Source organism: Erpetoichthys calabaricus, chromosome 14 (assembly GCF_900747795.2).
Source record: "Erpetoichthys calabaricus chromosome 14, fErpCal1.3, whole genome shotgun sequence".
Taxonomy (NCBI): domain Eukaryota; kingdom Metazoa; phylum Chordata; class Cladistia; order Polypteriformes; family Polypteridae; genus Erpetoichthys; species Erpetoichthys calabaricus.
Genome location: NC_041407.2, coordinates 92,879,471 through 92,902,842, shown reverse-complemented (window position 1 = coordinate 92,902,842; position 23,372 = coordinate 92,879,471). Strand labels below are relative to the sequence as shown.

At 45.3% G+C, this 23,372-nt stretch overlaps 1 protein-coding gene across 1 annotated transcript in view; it reads right to left on the bottom strand.

Annotated features, from left to right (window-relative positions):
• Positions 1-6,746: 6,746 nt before the first annotated feature.
• fbxl20 (F-box and leucine-rich repeat protein 20) overlaps positions 6,747-23,372 on the bottom strand; it is a 38,924-nt gene continuing 22,298 nt past the window's right edge. Inside the window, exons 3-15 of the mRNA XM_028818527.2 lie at positions 22,299-22,353; positions 22,128-22,202; positions 21,779-21,873; positions 21,600-21,668; positions 20,901-20,996; positions 20,676-20,802; positions 14,395-14,469; positions 14,182-14,312; positions 14,012-14,072; positions 13,882-13,926; positions 8,923-8,979; positions 8,454-8,666; positions 6,747-8,303 (exon numbers count right to left, since the gene is read on the bottom strand). Coding sequence (XP_028674360.1) covers positions 8,196-8,303; positions 8,454-8,666; positions 8,923-8,979; positions 13,882-13,926; positions 14,012-14,072; positions 14,182-14,312; positions 14,395-14,469; positions 20,676-20,802; positions 20,901-20,996; positions 21,600-21,668; positions 21,779-21,873; positions 22,128-22,202; positions 22,299-22,353 — 1,207 coding nt within the window. The 3' untranslated portion in view covers positions 6,747-8,195. The remainder of the gene's footprint in view (positions 8,304-8,453; positions 8,667-8,922; positions 8,980-13,881; positions 13,927-14,011; positions 14,073-14,181; positions 14,313-14,394; positions 14,470-20,675; positions 20,803-20,900; positions 20,997-21,599; positions 21,669-21,778; positions 21,874-22,127; positions 22,203-22,298; positions 22,354-23,372) is intronic.

Below are 23,372 nucleotides of genomic sequence, written 5' to 3'. Positions count from 1 at the left end.
CCTCACATCACTCGGGGAGTTGGAGTCGGAAATTGGGGGGATGATGGTATTTGTGCTTTTGTATAACCAGATAGTATGTATTCGAACACTTGACTGTGTCAGTACCTTTGTGTCTGGCATCTTGGATGCCCCTTATTGGTCACAAGGCATATTGCTGTTGGTATAAATGAACCCTGCACAATTTTGCTGAATAATTCGAATTCTGAATAATAAGTCTTCAATGCTAGTGTGTCAGAGAGAAGATGTGCAGCATTGTTCATAGTCATCAGTTTGGTCTTCATTCCTTCCTCTACTGCTACTGCCTGGGGGTCCTGACAGCATCCCATAACCTAGCCTGCCTTCTTAATCCGCTTGTTGATTTAGTGGGCCTCACATGAAGTGGTGTTAAATGGCCTAGCATACCACAGCATACTGGATATTACAGTGTTATAGAAGGCCAGCTGAAGACCCCCCACAAGGCCCCTGGTTGGCTTATCTGCTTAATAGAGTCGATCGATTCAGGGCATGGACCCCAGGTTGTTTAATGTGGCGCTGCATTTCTCACTTTTGATTTGGTTGAGTGACTCGATTGCTTCTTCACCCACTTCCCCCTTAATCTTTTCGACTTGCGGATACTTGATTGATGTTTCAAGCTGCGGAGGGCGTCCTGATCATCTCACTGTGCATGGATACTCCCATCGCTTCATCAAGCGGGAGGGTTTCTTAGTGAAAAGGCCCCTTGCCATCTTGGGCCACCGGGCACATCCCGGTGGTTGATCCACCTCCACCCATGCAGTTCTTCTGTGTTACCAGACCAGTCCAGCCACCTGTCATTGATGCGGACCCCAAGTCCTTGTAGCAGTACACCGCTTTTCCTCGTCCATTCGTTGATTAGTGACCGGGTGTAGAGGTTGGTTGTTGTGACTACAGTCCAATAACCATTTCTTTGGTTTTGCTGATGTTGAGTTGCACTCCATTCTTTTTGCACCAAGAAACAAAGACCGCCAGCCGACTCCTCTCCTCTGTCTCATCCCCCTTTTCAAGACGCTCCACTAGTGCAGAATCAGCTGAGAATGTCTGCAAGTGACACGACCTGGTGGTGTATTTTTAGTCTGAGGTGTACAGGGTGACGATAAAGCGGGGCAGGACTGTTCCTGGTGGTCCTCACAAACTGCAGTCTGCTGGACAGACAGTCCATTGTCCAGGACGCCATAGGTACCTGAGGTGACCTCTTAACAGGGATGGTTGGATGGTATTGAAGGCACTGGAGAAATCATAAGAATATAATCCTCCTAGTGCTGCCGCCTATGTGGAGCAGACACGCCATTGCATCTTCCACTCCAACTCTTGTCCAGTAGGCAAATTGAAGTTTCCAAGTGGTCTTTCTCAAAGGACTCATACAGTCTGTGGCCAGCGTCTCAAAGGTCTTCATGATGTGGGACATAAAGACCACTGGTCTGTAGTCCTTAGATGAAGGGGCAACCTGCAACTGGACATCTGTTCCAAAAATTGCAAAGCCTCCACTGGCCACTGATGCAGGACCCTGGGTGACACATCAAACTGCCTAAACCTCGAGCCGTAATCCCCCAATCTACCTGGGTCATGCGCTGCGCCCTGCCAGTAGTGATTCATGGGAAGGCGATCACGAGGACGCAGGTGATGAAGCGGCTGTCTCCAGCAAGTGCAGACACAATGGCAGCTTGGCCTGGCTTTCTGCTGAGTGCTGAAATCACAGCGAGAATAACAAGCTCCCAGGGGAAGACGACGGCCCGCCTGGAGAGTTGATGGCGCCTTCGCGGAGACCAGGCCTCACGTGTGCATGCAGCAGGAAGGACTCTTCTGAAATGCTGAATAACGCCAGCTTTGATGGCGACCATCTTATAGTGACTTATTTCACAGCACTTCTAAAGTCTTTGTGTAGTGGAGGAGGAAAATGGGAATGAAACGAGCCGACAGCTCCTAGAACCCGAGCTGCAATGGGAACAGGCAGACTTCTGGAAGAGTCCAGAACAGTGCAGAAAAATCTCAACATGTCACACCTGTCATCAGATAGCAGATCTTCCCCCTCTCCTTTACCATCTCCCAAGTCATGGCGGGTGCAGTGACGTGCATGTCATAAAAGGATTTCATAAATCTGCTTATCAGGCCCAGAGCAGACAGCCGCACATTGTGCCTGAATGGCAGACTGACGGAGGGAAAGCGAGATTAGGTGCAGAGAAAAAGCGGGTGGGGGGAAATAGACGTGACGAGCAGGATAGGAGGAGGGGGAGATGGGCCATGGGAACCTGATGAGGCCATCAAAGACTAACCGCAGCTCTCAGAGGGGAAACACAGTGAGCCACGTGAGGCCTGCGGCGGTTAAGCCAGATCTACACCACCACATGCTGGCATTCAAGGACATCAGTGCAGCTTGAAACTACAAAGAAAACCCAAATGGGAACAGCAAGAATCACCTGTGTGGGGTACCATGGTGGCATCTAACGCTCATACTGCCAGTCCTACAGGAAGACGGCACTTACATTTATAAACCGCTCAAAAAAATTAAAGGAACACGTTTGAATGAGAGAATAACATCAAGTCAATGAAACTTGTGGGCTATTGATCTGGTCAGTTAAGTAGCAGAAGGGCTTGTTCAACAGTTTCAGCTGCTTTGGTGCACTAGAGGGGCAACAATAAGACGACCCCCAAAACAGGAATGAATGGTTTAACAGGTGGAGGCCACTCACATTTTTCCCTCCTCATCTGTTTTTTCACTCGTTTTCCATTTGGCTACGGTCAGTGTCACTACTGGTAACATGAGGCGATACCTGGACCCTACAGAGGTGGCACAGGTAGTCCAACTTCTCCAGGATGGCACATCAATACATGCCATTGCCAGAAGGTTTGCTGTCTCTCCCAGTACAGTCTCAAGGGCATGGAGGAGATTCCAGGAGACAGTTACTCTAGGAGAGCTTGACAGGGCCGTAGAAGGTCCTTAACCCATCAGCAGGACCCACCGGTATCTGCACCACTGGGCAAGGAGGAACAGGATGAGCACTGACAGAACCTACAAAATGACCTCCAGCAGGCCACTGGTGTGAATGTCTCTGACCAAACAATCAGAAACAGACTTCATGATGGTGGCCTGAGGGCCCGATGTCCTCTAGTGGGTCCTGTGCTCACTACCTGCCTGGCACCATGGAGCTTGATTGGCATTTCCCATAGAATACCAGAATTGGCAGGTCCACCACTGGCACCCTGTGCTTTTTTACAGATGAGAGCAGGTTCACCATGAGCACGTGACAGACATGAAAGGTTCTGGAGATGCCATGGAGAACGTTATGCTGCCTGTAACATCGTTCAGCAGGACCGGTTTGGTGGTGGGTCAGTGATGGTCTGGGGAGGCATATCCATGGAGGGACACACAGACCTCTACAGGCTAGACAACAGCACCTTGACTGCCATTAGGTATTGGATGAAATCCTTGGACCCACTGTCAGAGCCTATGCTGGAGCAGTGGCTCCTGGGTTCCTCCTGGTGCACGACAATGCCCGGCCTCCTGTAGTGAGAGTATGCAGGCAGTTCCTGGAGGATGAAGGAATTAATACCATTGACTGGCCCCCGCACTCACCTAACCTCAATCCAATAGAACACCTCTGGGTGGGACATTAAGGTGTCAGATGGACCGACACATAGACTGTCCAGGAGCTCAGTGATGCCCTGGTCCAGATCTGGGAGATCCCCCAGGACGTCATCCGATGTCTTATTAGGAGCATGCTCCCCCCCCCCCCCCGACACCGACGTTGTCAGGCATGAATACAAGCACATGGGGGGCATTTGAACTACTGAGTACGATTTGGAGTTACTGCAATGAAATTTCAGCAAAATGGACTAGCCTACCGGATCATTTTTTCACTCTGATTTTCGGGGTCTCTTTGAATTCTGCCCTCTGTAGGTTGTTAATTTTCATTTCCATCAAATGCTGTGCCATCCTTTTGTTCCTAACACATTACCATACCAGTCCATATCAGTAGAGACAGCCAGCATCCCATTGAGATCTGATGGGTTTTCAAAGTGTTCCTTTAATTGTTTTGATCAGTTTATATTTAGAGGATGGAGGCTTTTATTTAAATCACACACACAAGACTGGCAGTTGAAATAAGCTGCTCAGGGTACCACACAGAGTTTAAACCAGCAGCCTAGTGTTGTACAGTTGCAGGATGTGGGCCACTAGGGGGCGACAATGTACCATAACGCCTAACATTCTCAAACCTGCTTAATCCAACTGTGGGTCACAGCCAATCCTGGACGGGGGTCAGTCCAACACCGTGTGCCAGGGGGGTCAGGGGTCACCAACTCTGGTCCTGGAGGGCTGCAGGTTTTCATTCTAACCCTTTTCTTAATTAGTAACCTGTTTTCACTGCTAATTCACTTCTTTTGAACTCATTTTATTTGACTTGCTCTTGAAGTCTCAGCCCCCTTAATTGTTTTTTTTTCCTTAATTAGCAGCAAAACAATAATGAGATACAAAATAAGCCAAAACAACTGGTGACCATCATCCACTATGTGAAAATGAAGGTCTCAGGGATGGTGGTCTGCTCAGTTCCCCAGTGCCCTTAGAAAGAGAAAAATCAACAATTTCGGAGATGTCTGCTAATGCACCACGAGAGCAGCAACAAGCCACGGAATTAAAGAACGAGTTTAATTAACGACAAGAATCGGTGCCTCATTAAGCAGCTGGTTAGAGTGAAATTGGTTGGAGTTTGAGGCCCTGACTTAGTTGGTCTTGTGTTTGGGTGCCATTTAAGAAAAGAAATGAAGCAATTCAGAGGAACGAAGAAGAAATTCAGGGGAACAAATCTTAAAAAACTAAATCAATTAAAATGAATTCATAAGAAGTTAATTAGCAGCACAAACAGGGCACTCCTTAAAAAAAAAGGTTCAGAATGAAAACCTGCAGCCACGGTGGTCCTCCAGGACAAGAGTTGGCGACCCCTGCACTAGGTGACAACCTGAACAGCAATTTACTTTCATCAATTAAAATAAAATGTACGTCTCTGAGGTGGATGGGAGTGAAAACTCACCACCGCAGGGTTCAAACCCAACATGCTGCATCTGTGAGGCTCCCTGACCAGTGAACCACCCAGTGGATATCATCACACACCGACAACGCATGAAAACGGTAACACTGATAGTCATCTGTGGAACGTGAACCTAGGACCTCTGCGTTGGTATCCAATGGAGTAATAAAAGAGACCCCAAAACCAAGCTAGACCTCCGACTTGTATGGCATCCCATTACACAACGGCCAGTTCTCTCTCAAGCTACGCTGCACTTGCCGTGCTGTTACAAATGGTGACACCATTGAGCAGAAGACATTACACCTTATTAGACAGAAATAGGGGTCTCCCTCACTGCTGTCGCTTAGAGAGCCAATACTAGGGGGTCACCCAGGCTGTCTGGAGCTCCTACTTCTTCACACCTTCAATCACAGGGTACCAGAGGGACTAAGAGTTGTCAAGGCTGCTGAGAACATCACTTTATACAGGGGTGTCAAGCGGCTCATTTGATCCAGTGTGTCCACCACACAATACCCACTTCAGTAAAATAAGAGTTTTGGAAATTTGTGGCATGGCACAGAGTTAAACAGCATGTTTCATTAACGGTAAGGAGTAGCTCTGAATCAAGAAACCATCTGGAGCACGATGTGGTGGCACTCCAGGAACTTCATAGGAGACCCCCAAGTTAGTGGGTCATCTGTTGGTTTGCTTTATATTCCATCATCATGTGGGCTAATGGTTAATAGCAAAAGATACATAAATAAATAAAGACCACCGAGAACTGTGAATGACAGAACGGCAAGTCGATTAAAATGAAGCCCAAAGAACGGCTGAAGAACGTGTCTGGGATTAAAACTTGTACTGTAGGCACTGCGGCCCTCCAAGACCCCACGTTGAAGCTCCGCGTTATAACATTCCACTTTACAAGGTAGGACACCACATGGATATCCAGACAAAAAAGCCCAAGAGATAAAGTAAGAAGCCAACATCACAGAGAAGACAACCAGCCATCAGTCCTCAGTGCGATGGGTAACAAGTTCTGACGCGACCCGAATGTCTCCGAGACTCAAACCAGCTGTCATGCCAGTCCGTTACGATGGACTCTGGGATGTGTGAACGAACGCCTTTATGATTTTCAGGTGGCCAGCTATGTTGGGTGAAGGTGTACCAACCACAGAATTTGGGAAGTGAAACCCTCACATGCAAAAGGGTAGAACGGCCAAATCCACACCAGTGAAAGAACTGCAGTGATAGTGGGATTGTTTTCAAAGAAATACAACACATTTCTGTAATTTAATATATTTCGTTTACAACGGCACCTGGCTTCGTCTTGCATACTGGTCACTGCACTCCGCACACATAACAATCTAATTACTTCTGTAAAGCAACTCGTTTTTGAAAGCTTTGCAGATGTAGCTTTCTTTGGAAGGCTCGTTAGGAGCAACTGCATAAGACTTAAAAACGTAGAGCCGCCATTCTTTAATCCACTTCTTCGAGGCTGTGCCGGCATCCAGAAGGTTGCTGGTTCAAATCCCGTTGCTGCCAGAAGGGATTCTACTCCATTGGGCCCTTAACCTAAGATGGCTGACCCCACGGGGTATGCGATAACGGCAGTTCGCGACACCCGTGTAATAAAAGTTCTTTTGAAGCTCCTAACCGGCAGGCCCCGTACTCCGACCAAACAGCGCATCTTAAAGCAAAAATTTCAGCAAATCACCCACAAATACATTTGGTCTTTTTCCATGGTTTTTACTTATGTTTATCAGAAAACAAAAAAGTAAAATAATCTTAACAGTTATATTGATTATTTTATGTATATATTTATATTATATATATATATATATATATTAAAAAAATGACATCAAAAACACAAACACCGGTAATTAAACCTCGATTGAGCACACTTATTTCTCCAACATGCCCCAGACAGAATGGACATATTCGCCAGTGGCTACTCTTGGAAAAATCGTCTGGGGTTGGTGCTGAAGCAAACAGTCATAAAACCCCTACTTGCTCCCTTTAGCTACTCCATTTTTTTTGGAATACTTACTAACTTTAGCCTGTTAAAGGGTTTGTCGGGAGTTTGCCTCCGTCAGTCTTTCCTCTTTGCTGGCAAATCTGAATTTGCCTTCTCCTTTGACACCCCAACTACATCACCGACCCTCAACCACAGCACCGTTCTGGAAGGAATGGCCTGTAGGAACTGGATAGCATTGAGGATTCGACAGCACCCTCTGGTGGTGCATTGGCCACAGTGCATGAAGTTCTACAGTTAACATGCAGCTTCTGTGCTGCCGGGTCTCGATTCTTTAAAAGTAACTTAGAACTCCACTTCAATTCAAACTGGCTTACCTGTTCATCACCATTTTATTCTTCTTTGTGTTTACAACAGTTTATAACCTTTTTTTTTTTTTTTTTGATAACTCCAACGTCTCTTGACGCCGTATGGTGAAGAGGACCCCTACCTTCAGCTACTGGGTAATTAATACTGCGCTCTGCTTGCTTATTACACCTAATGAAGGCCGACCTGTCCTGGTCACCAACTTTCCAATCCGAGAGGCTAAACTGCCATGGTGAAGCCCAGTCCTTCCTACTAAAAACACGTGCCACTGCTGTTGGGCACTTGGTGGGACATGTGCCAGGCAGCTCAGGCTAATGGTTGCATGGAATCAAGACCCCCCCTGGCCACTTGAACCTCACACGAGTGACCAATCCCCTCCCCCACCCCGACCCTAAACTGACACCTGCGCTTGCTTTACACATTATACACATTTAGATATAAAATTTTGGATCATTGCATGCAAAATTCTTGTCCTTAAATCTTTTTATAAAAATATATGGATTATCAGAAGATGGGTGGGACGACTCGGCCAGATGGCAGTGAGCAGCAGAGAAGACAGGCGGTGCCACCTGGTGGCCAACTGAAGATGGGTCAAGGTGGGGGTTTGGGATATGGTGGAAGGGCAGGTTTCATTGCGCACTCTAACCTGCAGGGGACGCCACACTGTTTCTCCTCCTCCCCCCCCCCCGCCCCCCCCAAAGAGGGCTGATCGACAGCAAGAGGGTGAGCAGCGTGACGCAGATCTGCAGACAAGTCTCTGGGTCGCTCTCTGGTTCAATGTTGCACAGCTATACAATATTTATAGACCTCCACGGTTCAAGGTGCCTTTTCCAGCATCATAGCAGGATGCAGCAACGGCAGAAACGCTGTCGGCTGCCCCCCACCGAGGGTGGCGGGGTCACTGGTGCAAAGTAAGCGTGGACTTTGATATTGGGCAGATGTGTCTAAAGAGACAGAGACAGAGAGAGTTAAAATAAAAATAAAAGAAGAATATTTAACTGATAACTCGGCTCCACCAAGTCACAGAACACTAGGCTCCTGTCCTCAGTGCCCATGCCAGGTACAGGCTGCACCCTCCCTGGGTATCTGCTTACCCTGAGTCTCTTGATACCGGCACGTGTGATCTGCTGGCAGTCGTACAACTCGATCCTCTCCAGGCTGTGGCAACCCTTCAGGTGCTCCAGTGAAGCATCGGTAATGAGGGGACAGTTGTCCAGCTCGATGACCTCAAGGCGGTCGTGGGCACACGGTCCGCTCCCCAAGTGGCGAATCCCATCATCGGTGATGAGCTCACAATGGGACAGGCTCTAAGAGGAGGATGGGACAGGGGTAAGATCAAGGCCAAGAAGTCATTACAGCTCCAGGAAATGATGGGCCCGATTAGATTAGAGGCAACCAGGAGACAGGAAGCCTCTGTGGTCTCCGCTCAGACAACACAACTCCGTTAGCAACTGACGCAGCTGGATGGAGAATGCGAGGCGTAATGCGGTTAAGTCAGCCGGCCTGACAGGGCCAAGCAAAGGATGGATGGATGAATGAATGAGAGGTCAAAGACGCACTTACCAGCACCTGCAGCCGTGGGCAGTGTATGGACAGCTGGATGAGAGTGGCATCTGTAATCTGGGGGGGTGGAATAAAAAAAAAGACCATTTTAGTGGTGACGAGGGTATGGTGGAAATGCACAGTAGCCCCCCACCCCCCAGATTGTTAAATGGATTCATTTAATTTGATTTGTGATTGAGGTCAAAAATGACGCCACCTTCACTCCCTAAATGATGGCACACTAGGCAACAGTGAAACTTGGAGAAGGTCAAATTGTTTTATGTTAAGGGAGAGGGTCTGGCGGGGGGGGCATTCAAGCTATCAAATAATTTTAAAAAAATTACCTGTCTAAAAATAAACTCCTCTAACAAACTGGCCACAATGGGCGCAGTGCCCCAATCACTCTCTGTGTGCTGTTGGCATTTCATTTGGGTTTTAAAATCTGACAGCTGTCAAATGAATGCCCTTGGTGGTCTGAATGTCCTCATCTGGTTGGCACAGCTTCTTATGACTAAACCCCTAGTCCCAAACCTGACCGGGCAACAAAACAGCAACCCGCTGCTCCTCCTCTGCTTACAACAATCGGCCTGTAAGTGGTAGCTGACATTTATTTGGCAAATTCAACTGAATGCAGGGGATAGCAAAGCAACCATTGTTTGTTAAAGAAAAACAGTCCGGGTATGAATGTGACAAATCCAACTTCCAGACAAATGTGAACGGCGTGACGGGTGAGGAAACCTATTCTGAATTTTAATGAATTTGGGCTTGGCATAGTAATGTGGTCATCAGTGCTGCTGCCTCACAAGTCCCATCATCCTGGGGTCAAAGCTGGCGTCCTGTCAATGTACATGTGGAGTTTGGCCGTGTCCGAGACCCCCTAAAATTGTGTACTGGACTGCACTAAGCAAGCGGCAGTACGGACAGAGATGATGGAAAAATAAAGTAGCTAAGGCTGAAAGCAAGACAGTGAGAATCAAGTAACAGGGCCTAAAATGGAATTGAAAAATTGTAATCAAGTATTTCAAAACAAAAAAAATATATATACACATAAACGGAGCCAAAACGCAGGTCCGAGACGACAGCGAAAGAGTTTCTAACCAGAATTCAAACCAACATTAAAAAAATATTGCTAGACCTTACAAAGTCGAGCGTTCAAGTGTGCGATGCCAACGTTTATTACCTCCAAACGTGTGACGGAACTGATACAACAAACAGCACAAATGGTGGTACCCATAAGCAAAAAAAGGTCTCCGCGGGAGAAAGTCATTTATGTTTAACATGGTGAAAACCCTTCAAAATAAAAATATTTGAGATATCATTTTATAGGGGGTTAAAATATACTATAAATACTCACATATAAGTCGGGTCGTGAAAGCCGAAAAATCGATCATAAACCCAGCATCCTGGTCCTGTGGGACAGCGGTGCCAACCAATGTGCCACCCTGATGGTTTTGATATAAATTGACTTCATACTTCATCTGACTTCAGACCTTCAGGTGCCTCCACTACACCAACTTTCTGTCTGACATCAAATCCGTTTCAAGACTTTCACAGCTTTCCACTCTCACAGAGCCATGCCGTACCACTCCTGCCAGACAACACTCCCTTAGCTGTATGGCTGCTGTTCTCTTGGCTCAGGGGTTGCATTTTGTGTTGGCTTCACCTGTGCTTCTTTCATCGTCCGACACTTCTACTCTTACAGATGGGGACGCAGACACTGCTATGCCATTTAATCAGTTCTTACTGCACTCCACCATGCAGAGTTGAACTCAGAGTTTCCATACACTTTTTGTGAATTCTTTAAAACTCACTTTCTAACCCCTCCACAGATTTTCTACTAACAAACCATGAAATTTGGCGTATCATTTAAGACGTCTGCTTTGAGCAGGGCAAAAGTAATTTTTTCCCCCAACGATGTTCACAGACCTCTGATTATTTCACTGTTTATTGACTATATCACAATTCCAGTGGGTCACAAGTTTATGTACACTTTGTTAACCGTGTCTTTAAACAGCTTGGAAAATGATTCTGATCACCAATTATCCTAATTGGAGTCAACATGCGGATGTCTGTTAAGGCCTACCATCAAACTCACTGACTCTTTGCTGGACATAATGAGAAAAATCAAAAGAAAATCAGCCAAGACCTCAGAAAACAAATTGTGGACCTCCACAGCTCTGGTTCATCCTTGAGAACAATTTCTAAACACCTGAAGGTCTCACATTTGTCTGTACAAACAATACAGAAGTATAAACGCTATGGGACCACACCGCTGTCAGGCCGCCCAGGAAGGAGACGCTTTCTGTCTCCTAGAGAAAAAGGGACTTTGGCACGAAAAGTGTAACTCAATCCCAGAATAGCAGCAAAGGACCCTGTGAAAATGCTGGAGGAATCAGGTAGACGAGTATCGATATCACCAGTAAAACAAGTCCTGTATCGACAGAACCTGAAAAGGTGCTCAGCAAGGAAGAAGCCACTGCTCCACAGAAGAGCCAGACTGCAGTTTGCAATGGCACATGGGGACAAATATCACACCTTCTGGAGAAATGTCCTCTGATCTGATGAATGTTTGGCCATAATGACTATCGTTATGTTTGGAGGTAAATGGGCAAGGCTTGTAAGCCAAAGAACACCATCTCAGCGGTCAAGCTTGGGAGTGGGAGCATCATGTTGTGGGAGTGCTTTACAAAATAGATGGCATCATGAGGAAGGAAAATGATGAAGATCTACTGTAGCAACATCTCAAGAGCTCAGCAAGGAAGTTGAAGCTCAGTCATAAATGGGTCTTCCACATGGACAAGGACCTTCAAAGTTGTAGCCAAATGGCTTAAGGACAACACGGTCAAGGTATTGGGGTGGCCATCACAAAGTCCTGACCGCAGTCAGAGTGAAAACTTACAGGCAGAACTGAAAAAGTGTGTGTGAGCACAGAGGCCAATAAATCTGTCCCAGTTACACCAGTACTGTCCGGAGGAATGGGCAAAAAATTCTAGCAACTTATTTTAAGAAGCTGGTGAAAAGTGACCCAAAATGGGCTCAAGTTAAACAATTTAAAGGCAATGAGACCAAATATTAACTAAGTGTATGAAAACTTGTGACCCACTGGAATTGCAATATACTCAAAAAGTGAAATACTCTGAGGTCTGTCAGCATTGTTGGAAAAAATACTTATGTCCCACACAAAGTAGACATCTTAAATGATATGCCAAATTTATAGTTTGTTAGTATAAAATCTGTGGAGGGCTGAAGAATTCACCCGAAGCGTAAGGAAGCTTCTGACTTCAACTGTATCTCAGTCATCATCTCCCTCACTTCACAGCGCTGATATGCACTTCTATGCTATGTAGTGCAACATACAATGGAAAGAGTATTCACAATAATTTACTGAAGTGGTACAATACCACAAAACCATTTTAAAAATATAATCATACATTCTCTATAGGTCGGGGAGTGTGATGTGGACAATTCTTGGGACCAGAGCTCAAGTGTCCACCCAGGCAGGTCTCAATAATGTTTTGTTGTTCACCGCTTCTTCATGAGCTCTTCGTACGGTTAGGTTGTTTCGTGACTTCTAACTGGTCTGCTGGCGATTGACACTCCACTCAAGTTTCTGCTTTGCACCAGCTGTGCCAGGGAAGGCTGAGGCCCCCCATTCACACCTGCTTTCTCATGCATAAGGGTGCGATTTCCAAATTACAATTATTTCCCTCTCTCCTCTTACACACACTCGGTTTCCACTTATGTGGAATGAATTCAGCAGAAACTGGAATTTACACTGATGATGACAAACCCATTAATTAAAATTAAACCTGGCATTTGATAAATTATTCACGATTCCTTATTCTACTCCAGATTGGGAAAGTACTTTTAATTTGAATAAAATTTGGGTAAAAGTGATGAACATGACTACTGTATGTGTGGTGCTGCTGTCTGTGGGGGGCTTGCACACTCTCCCAGTGTCACAGCCATGCCAATGACAGGCAAACTGGCACAGTTTAACAGGCCCTGTGATGGCCAAGTGTCCAAAACAGCAGGTCCTAGTTCCAGTGACCATGAACTGGGATATACAGACTAGAAAATGGATGAATGATTCGGATACTCAAAACATCCAACCAATATTTAGAAATAAACACACCGTCTTTAAAGAGTTTAACGCAGTGTCTCTTCAAACCAATTCTGCATCAATCCATCCATCCACTGGGCTTCCAACCCATTCCTCCAATGCAGGGTGCAAATACCTAATCTGACAGAATGGGGCACAAGGCAGGACCCATCACTCGGTTTGTGATGCCATCGCTCTTATAAGGGCCAAATTTTGAATTTCAGTAGATGCCAGCCAAACATAATCATGAAATAATGAGGAGAACCAATTAGCTAATTGTTCCTGCTCATCAGAAGCCTCCCATGACCCCGAATTGCATATGCAGGATAGAAAATGGATGGATGAACAATGCATGCAACAAGATGCACCCTTCTGGGGGAAAACTGAAAATGTGCTGTTGAGGACGATGCCATTCTAACCATTTTAGTCATCTGTTATCTTTGAAGAGTCGCCTAACCAGTTAGTCTATCAATGGACTAACGGCAACACATGCACAAATCACACATAGCAACCGTAGTCTCAAATGACACTCTCAGGCCTGCCCTCAAGCGTTTTAAGACAAGCCCACACCAGTTAGACCAGCAGGGACAGGTAAGGGAGACCAATGCCCAGCAGCTACCAGCACAGACAGGCCTAGACCCGTCAGGACAGCTTTAAACCTGAGGAGGTCTTAAATGGCCACACAGGAAGAGGGTGGTCTAACTCGCAGGTTATTGACGTGGCACATGCTCACTGTTGGAAATCGGAGTAAGGAGTCTCGTCAAATTTGACAGGCCTAGCAAAGGGCATAAAGTACCCAGAGCCACATGGTGACTGTGCTGGGCATAGGAGTCAATACAAGGTGATGACAGATCTGCACTCTACTCTTGCCTCCTCACCTGGACACACTCTTCTAGGTCCATCTTCTCCAGTTCATGACAATTCTGCGAGGAAAGAAGGACAGCATTAAAATGAGACACAGATTCATCCAACAGTAAACCACAGAATAAATGCCCTGGACCCTCTTACCTTGGCCAAAGTGGTAAAGCCAGCATCCGAGAGCTGGGAGCAGCGGGCCACCTCCAGAATCCTGGTGGATGCACAAATGTGTGTCAAAATAAATAAAATATACATCTATCACTGGGGCCTCAGAGAGAAATATAGAGAAAAAAGGGGTGCTACAGAAAAGTTAGGCTTACCGTAACCTTGGACAGTTTTGCCCCAGGGCATGTAAAATGGCATCAGTAATGTTGGCACAGCCAGAAACACAGAGGGACTGAAGGCGGTGACATCCTCGACATATGGTGATGAGTCCCTCATCTGTGATTTGCTGTTAGTGGACAGAAGTTGCACAGTTACATTCTAGATCTGCAGGCGGGCACAGGTGACGTGGGCGCCACAATGGGACTTACAGTGCAGGCCTGAAGATTCAGGGTGATCAGCTCTGAACAGTGGGCTCCGATGTGCTTGAGGGCTTCATCCTCCAGCTGCATGGGGAATAAATGAAGGAGCGTGTCATTAACGTCACTCGAGACGCAGCAATGCACATCTCTGAACAAAGCCGGGGTTGGTCAAATGTTTTTTGTTTTAGGCTTTCGGTGCACACGAAATATTCATTGCTAAAACACCATCACCGATGGATATGTTGAGAGGCAGCTGCTGTCCAGGAGGACACTAAATCGAGTGACTGAAACGGAAACGTTGTGTAGGTCTGCTTTAAAGCCAACACCCTCTTATTATCGGAGACACTTGCCACACAAACAGGCACCTAAAACTAGAAGCTCACTCTGATGGACAAACTCGTGCATCTACCCGTGTGGGGGCATGGACTTGTACCAGGAAGTGGAGTCTGATCCAATCAACAGAGAGGTACATGCGCTTCTTTCTTTATTCTCTAGTGGTATCAGTGAGGAGTCTCACATGGATTTGAGCTCCCTGAAATCTCCACGGGGTGTAATACTAGACAGCGATTGCTAAATTCGATAAACTTGCTAATTAAAACTAGCTTCTTTCAACAGAGGCTTTCACCTAAAGTTAAGCCCTTTTTATGGGTTCAGGATTTAGAAAGAATTATACACTCACTGGCCACTTTATTAGGTGCACCTCGCTAGTGCCAGTTTGGATCCCATTTTGCCTTCAGCACTGGTATAGTTTTTCATGGCACTGATTCAACAAAGTGCTGGAAACATTCCTCAGGGATTTTAATCCATACTGATATGACAGCATCACGCAGTTGCTGCAGATTTGTCGGCTGCTCATCCATGATGTAAGTCTCCCGTTCCACCACATCCCAAAGGTATGCCATCGGATTGAGATCTGGTGACTGTGGGGGCCATTTGAGCACAGCGAACTCTTTGTCATGTTCAAGAAACCAGTTTGAGATGATTTGAGCTTTGTGACGTGGTGCGTTATCCTGCTGGAGGTAGCAATCAGAAGATGGGCACACAACGGTCATAAAGGGATGGACGTGGTCAGCAACAATACTCAGGCAGGCTGTGGCATTTAAATGATGCTTGGTTGGTACTAAGGGGCCCAAAGTGTGCCAATAAAATATCTCCCACACCATTACACCACTACCACCACCACAGCCTGAACTATTGATACAAGGCAGGATGGATCCCTGGATGCCTTCACATTGTTGACACCAAATTCTAAATGTGAATGTGGCAACAGAAATTGAGACTTAACAGAACAGGCAACGTTTTTCCATTCTTCTATTGTCCATTTTTGGTGAGCCCGTGCAAATTGTAGCCTCAGTTGCCTGTTCTTAGCTGATAGGAGTGGCATCCGATGTGATCTCCTGCTGCTGTAAGCCCATCTTCTTCAAGGTTCGACATGTTGTGCATTCAGAGATGCTTTTCTGTAGTAACGAGTGGCTATTTAAGTTGCTGTTGAACCAGTCTGGTCATTCTCCTCTGAACTCTGGCATTAACAAGGCATTTTTGTCCAGAGAACTACCACTCACTGAACATTTTCCTTTTTCTGACCATTATCTGTAAACCCCAGAGATTGATGGTTGTGCATGATAAAGTCCCAGTAGATGAGCAGTTTCTGAAATACTCCGACCAGCCCGTCTGGCACATACAACCACGTAACGTTCAAAGTCACTCAAATCGCCATTCTTCCCCATTCTGATGCTCAGTACGAATTTCAGCAGGTGGTCTTGACAACGTCTACATGCCTAAGTGCACTGAGTTACTGCCATGTGATTGGCCGATTAGATATTTGCGTTAACAAGCAGTTGAACAGGTGTACCTAATAAAGTGACCAGTGAGTGTACCTGCTTTTATTTCGTCCCGACTTGGCTACTGCAATGCACTTTATGTTGGCGTCAGGCAGGCAGGCCATCTATCCCATGGTTACAGTTGCTCCCAAATGCTGCAGCTCATCTTTTTAATGGGGACACACAAGTGAGCACATTTTTCCTGTGCTGGCCTCCCGGTTCATTTTAAAATTGATTTTATTATTTCTTATAAAGCCCTAAAATGGCCTAGCTTCCTCTTACCTCCCTGAACTTTTACAATTATATATTCCATTTAGGTAACTCTGGTCTATTGATGATTTAGGGTTCATCAGAAGCAATTAAGACTAAAGCGTAGGGGAGATTTGGAGATGTAACTCCCAGACTTTGGGATGGGCTACTATGTCATGTTAGGCTGGCCCCTACTTTGCCAATATTAAAATCGCTTCCTAAGGCTTTAATTTATTATAATTATCAAGCTGTGTCTGAGTAGTATATTGTATTTTGTACTGTATTATTCTTATAGCACTTTGGTCCGCTATTGCTGGTTTTAAATGTGCTATATAAATACATTTGCTATTGATTGGGCCTGTGGGTTACTCTCTTTAAAGCTGAACACCTGGAAGTCCCGCTGAACATCCATTCATTCGCTCCAAGATCCATTCTTCCAAGTCAAGGTCTGTGCCAGTGACTGAACCAACCTGGCAGAAGACACATGACCTCAAGAAGGGAATCTCTGTGCCGATCTCGTGTATGAGAAACAGCGACATATTATCAAGTTGCAGATTTCGGGGCAAAAGCCCACACCCAAAACGAGCTAATGTAGACTACGTTAAGGCATGGACGCAAGAAAAGGAGCAGACCACCACAAGTCAAGTTCAGCCCATAGATAGATAGATAGATAGATAGATAGATGGCACTGCACATCATCCTTGAAGGATTGTATCATAAAACAAGATAAATTAGACCTGTAAGGAGCTCGTAAATAGCCAGCATGTTTAACTCTTAAACTGCGTAGCAGAAAAGAGCAACTACACCGATTTCCAGACCACAGGGGATGATTTATGAGGAAAGATTAGAAGAGCCGAGCCTTTTCAATTTAAGCAAAAGGAGATTAAGAGGTGACATGATTGAAATGTTTAGAATTATGAAGGGAATTAGTCCACTGGATCGAGATGGTGACTTTAAAAGGAGAGCAACATGAACACGGGAACACAGCTGGAAACTTCTTCAAGGTAAATTCTGCACAAATGTTAGGTGGTTTTTTTTTTTTACACAGAGAGAACCGCAGACACTTGGAATAAGTGGCCAAGTAGTGTGGTAGACAGGAGGACTTTAGGGACCTTCAGAACTCGACTTGATGTTATTTAGGAAGAATTATGTGGATAGGACTGGCGAGTTTTGTTAGGCTGAATGGCCTGTTCTCGTTTAAATCTTTCTAACGACGTTCACAAATGTGTGTGCTACCGAAACATCTACTTTTTTTTAAACAAGCTTTTAACTAATTTGGAGGCAAAAGAACTTAACAGTCCAGCCCTCTCGTAACCCATGGCTCTACATTAATGCAAGGCCAAGCATTCTGCAAGCCATCTTGCTTTTTCTTTTTTTTTTTTTCCTCTCATGGAAAGTACGACGCAGTTATCACGACAGTACAAACAGCAACGGAGAAATTTATTGAATACTAATAACGTGCTCATGAGCTGCAGTTCTAATTTTAAAACTAACAGCTCCATAAGTGTGCAGGAGCAAGTGAGACGTGAAATCTAATAAAGAACAATGCGGGATTGATAGAGACAATGATGGTTCTAATTTCTTGAAGAACATTGGCAATGTAATCAGTTTAATTTAAAGAATAAAGCAGATGAAAATGGAAAATGTAACAGGAAATCCAAAAATGTTATGCTGTGAGACAACTACATAAAAAAAAAAAATGCACACTTTAACACACAAGATATGTTAAAAAGTAAACACCAAACTCTATAAATGTTGATTTTTTTTTTTTTTTAGAATAACTAGGAGGCTTCACCCCCTGCCCGCTTCACTCGCCAACCGTCGCCAGCGCAACACGCCATTCTGAAGAGGGGGGCTGAACGCACCCCAAGGAGACACGCTCGCTCCTCTGATACCCCTCGATACCCAGTGATACAATGGGAAACAAATAGTTTTTTATTTTTACCTCCTCTTTGCTCGATCACCTGCTGGTTTGCTGTTGCTGCCGTGTGATCTGCATCTCGTGCGGTGCTTTGAACATTTAAGAGCCTGAACAGCAGCTGTCCTTTTGTCTCACTGCTTTGTCTCTCTTCTCCGCCAGACATCCTCAAACACTACTCGATCTCTTTTCGCTGTTCTGTCACCGAGTAAATATTTTCTGTTTGTTTGCGCTAATGCGATCTTTACTATCATTTTTTTGGGACGTTCGAATTTTCCTACTTTCATTATCGCTAACCTGCTCTGCATGTGTATCGCTCCAACATTTTTTAATTCTTTACGACGTTCTACTTTGTCTTCTTCTGGCCCCTGGCGTGGTTAAATCTCTTGGCATAATTTGCTTTCTTTTTTGCATTCTTTTCTCTCCAACGCTTTTGGGTCTCTTTTTGACGCGCTGCTCTTTCTTCTTCGCTTAGTCGTTGACGTGCCATCTAAAACGTATAAACTTTTTAAGAGCTGAGAGCACAGGAAGTGTGTCTGCCAAAAGCATACCAGCAACTGAGAGGTTAAATGCCCGTGGTCTTCATTGAAAATGGTTGTAAGTATGACGTGACTTGACCATCTCGCGGAACGTGAAAGTGTCTCTCTTCAAAAGATCACGTCTCGTCGTAGAAAAAAAGTCTCGTCTCAAGATTTTTTTTATAATAGAGAGATGTGGGCCAATATTGTTTCAATGATAAGGAATAAGTTTAGATTAATAAACAATTTATGGTGATCACTTAAGTAGTATATATTTGCATATACTTTGCACAAAAGCATAAATAAGATCAAGATTAAAATACATAAATAATACGGATACAGTTGGGTCACAAACTACAACTTGCAGCGAGACGTGCAACCAACTGGGCCAGTCTGTAACCGCCATACACCAGCACAAAGATGGAACTTTCCAAGCATTTAATGCTGCACATCATCTTGGTTTTCTCCGATTTGTTTCCCCATTCAATTAACTTTGACTTTTTCGTGACGCTGGAATTTTCTTGGCCGCAGGGCAATGCCATTGATCTATTTGTGAAAATTGTTTTTCCCTTCATTTGTGTGAAAATAGCCAAGAATTTCTTGTCAGTCAGTTAGTGAGTCAAATGGCCGCACAGCTTCATCAACTTGATAAGCACACGGCATCACACTTTTGAATTTAAGATCCCCCCCCCCCCCCAATGACCCAATCATCATTCAACAGTCAGGTCTTCAATTCAAAAGCTCAACTCGTGTAAAGGGGCTCCCGTTGTGAGACTACTTTCATTTATTTATTTAACAATATTTTAGCAATAAATGCAGATCTTTTACACACCGCAAGTATACGACAGGATGACTTGATGTGTGTTGTCACGCATGGGTGTCTCTGGATCCCCTTTCAGACTGATAAGGCATGCAATACCACAGCAGGGGTGAGAGGTGGCGCCATCGCTAACTGTTGTCATCACTTCCTCTCCCTACAGTGCTGAAAAGACGCCCCCATGAGGCCATCTGAACTCTACCCACTGCGTCCCAGAAGCATTCCGCCCGTGGGATGCTAGAAAACCGAGACATCCCCAGAGGAGAAACCTCTGCCTGTCGGTACTCCCCATGACTGACCTGCTCAAGCAGGCTGCTTATTAAGGAGAGCCGAGTTGATTGAGAAGGCGACGGACAGGATTCATTTCTGTCACGCCACCAAGCTTGTGTTTTTGTTCACTTTTTTGGATTAAAAGTAGGGTGCCAACCTTGCCACTCCAAAGTTTTTTTTTGGGACTCCAGTTGTCCTTCACTCCTTTATGGTGGACTTTGTGACTGGAGTACTTCAAGACGTTTTCCATTTACATTTTTTGTATTGTCTGTTGTTGCCTAATGTTTGTCACCATTGGGACCCCTTTATCAAAAACTTTGTTATTGCGTTTCTCCACAAAAATCATAAGATTAAATATTTTTCTTGGCCTTCACTACAAACTATATTGAGTATGTAAGATAAAAAAAAAAAAAAAAAAAAAATTTTGGGTCGCATATTCCTTTAAAACAGGTGTGTGTCTGCTGCCTGGATACAAGTCCGTTAACTTGGTGGTCCGATTTCTAAAGCGTAAGATAAAGCAGGAGCCTTAATTCTGTTTTACTAATTACTGCTCTTGCCAAAAGCAAAGGAGATTGAGATCGCTGGTTACCCAACCAGTTAATTGACGCATGTTCTCATCTTCTCCACACTGGCCATCCTGATGATCCCAATGTAACATTCACCACAGCATCTACCCAATAACAGCCTTGACTGCTTACCTGACTGCAGCCTTTCAGGAAGAGAGATCGGACCCCCGGGCAACATCGGACTAGAGCCTGGATTCCATCCTTGGTCACCTGGTCACACCAAGAGATGTTGAGTTGCTCCAGTAGAGGGCATCCCTCGCTATTTAAAAAAAAAAAAAAAAAAAAACACACACAAACAAAAAAAAGTGAGCATGTGACCAGCAAACAGGAAACACGTGTGGGGTGTGTGCTGCCCACCTGAGTGCCTTCAGGGACAGGTTGGTGATGGAGGTGCAGGATGCCAGGTCCAGTTGCTTCAGTTTGGGACAGAATTTACTGAGGCTGGAGCAAGTGCTGGAGACAGAAGAAAGTTCCATTAACAGGTGCTAAACATCTCCAGTACCTCTATTCGCCTCCAGACAAGCACATAAACACACGTGCTGCTGGGCCGCCCCACGCCAACTCTGACGTGTTCACACATGGTGCACGAAACTCACTTCAGGGAAAGCTAGAAAGCCTTGCAGACTGAGACCACCCCCCCCCCAACCAACCCCAAAACCCTGCTGGCTCAATGCTAACTGGCTATCCTGTAAACACTTACCTTTGCTACCATACTGTTGACTGGCCACACTTTTGTCCACTAAAACCCTCAATTTTGCTGGCTCATTGCTCATTGGCTATCCCTCGCAGCAGCCCTTCCAAACAGTATTGTCCATCCTCTGGCATTGACCCTCTAATACCCTCCCTGCCCTTCCTAGTTTTACTTCATGCTTGGACCACCTCGGATAACCAAACGCCATTTCCTCACCAAAAACTCAAAACGTCACTCACATACTTGGGATTTTCCAAAACTCCCCAACCCAGAATTCTGCGTTAATTGCAGAATTGATGCTATGGAATATGCTAGCACCATCTTGGCATGCATCAGCACCAGAACAGTAGGACCTTTTTGCTCACGTGTCTGTAATTTTGGTGCAGCCATTCAGACTGAGGACCTCGATGTTTCTGCAGTTCTGAGAGAAGGTCCTGTGAGTAGAAGGGAAACAACAAGACGCGGTCAACTGTCCGGCTCTAAAGTTCCTTCTATGAATCCTCCCAAAACCCCACAACCCAGGAGAGCCTGCAGCCAACATTACCGGAGCGCACTGTCGCCAACACCAAGGCAACCCCTTAGACTGAGCTTTCTCAGGAAGCCTCCACATCGCTTTGAGATGTTCTCCACGACACGACCCTGAGGAGCAACACAAACTGTAAAGATTCGGTGGACCAACTACAGAAAGGGTTATGCCTACGGTCTTGACATGGGAATACGGAGTGTTTATGTGAGGGGGCTCTAACAAAATAAGCATAAAAGGTAAAAGTAAATGCTAAACTTTATAGATATCAATTGAATTTATGTAGATCTGCAAGGGGAACTTAAGAAACAACCAGAGATGGGGTTCATCTTCCTGCCTGTTGACTCCCCAAACACCAAAACCATCTCACCTCAATGTCTCTCTGAAAGTCAAAAAGGTCAATCCGCTGCCAGTTGCTGCCATCCAGTGCCAGCACATTCCATGCCTACAGGAAAAAAAAAATGGCACAAATTCACCAGAACACCAACTGACCCAAGATGAATGTATGCGATGAAACAAATGTGTTTTCAGAAGGGCTTACCCGTGAGACTTGGGCACAGCGGCACAGTGTCACCACATCCAGGAATGAGAAGATTCTGGTGAAAAAGATAAGGCAGACAATGGGGTGGTCATAGCCTGGAAGAGAATACATGGCAAGGACCCAAACGGAGCAGCTGGAGGCACCAATTGGCTGTTCACTGCACACCAGTCCACTACACACACTTATGCCAAGACTTCCAAAACACAAATATGGAACTCAAGACCCCGGTCAACCCAAGTATCCACATCAGGGCTCTGCCTGTGGTGCACAAGGACACTCACACCAACATTGTGCTCTTTATGTACAGTGGGTATAGGAAAGAATCACCCCCCCCTTCAAAATATTCACATTTTGTTGCTCTGCAGGCTGGCATGATACGCACAAAAAAAAAATTTCCAGTTCTATTTACTCAATGTAACATAAAACATACAAGTGAAAGATATAATGGCAACAGTTCAGAAGAAAATAAATAAAAAACAGAATCACTAAGATGGTTAAAGGGTCACCCGCTGCCCTCGCGCCCCACCTAAATGGCGTCAGTACTTTGTGGAACCACCTTTTGCTTTAATTCCAGCTTTGTGGCTCCAATCTTCAAGTCATTCCACAGATTTCCAGTAAGGTTTAAGTCTGGGCTCTGACTCAGCCATGCAAGGGCATTCAACCTTTTTCTCCTTAGTCACCGGGTGGCCAACTCTGCTTCAGGTCCAAGTCATGTTGGAAGGTGAACATTCTGCCCTAACATCATCTACTGTTGAATTCTGCTCTGTCCTTGTAATATTTCTATCGAACGATTATATTGAGGATTGCTTGTGTTCTGTTCTGTGTATTGTGTGTACCGCTTTTTTTGACACCCACTGCACACCCAACCTACCTGGAAAGGGGTCTCTCTTTGAACTAACTGCCTTTCCCAAGATTTCTTCCATTTTTTTTCAGGAGTTTTTCCTCATCTTCATTAGAGAGTTAAGGCTGGGGGGCTGTCAAAAGGCAGGGCCTCTTAAAGCCCATTGCAGCACTCCATGTTTGATTTTAGGCTATATAAAAATAAACAGTAAATCGCATTTTGCTGTACTGACA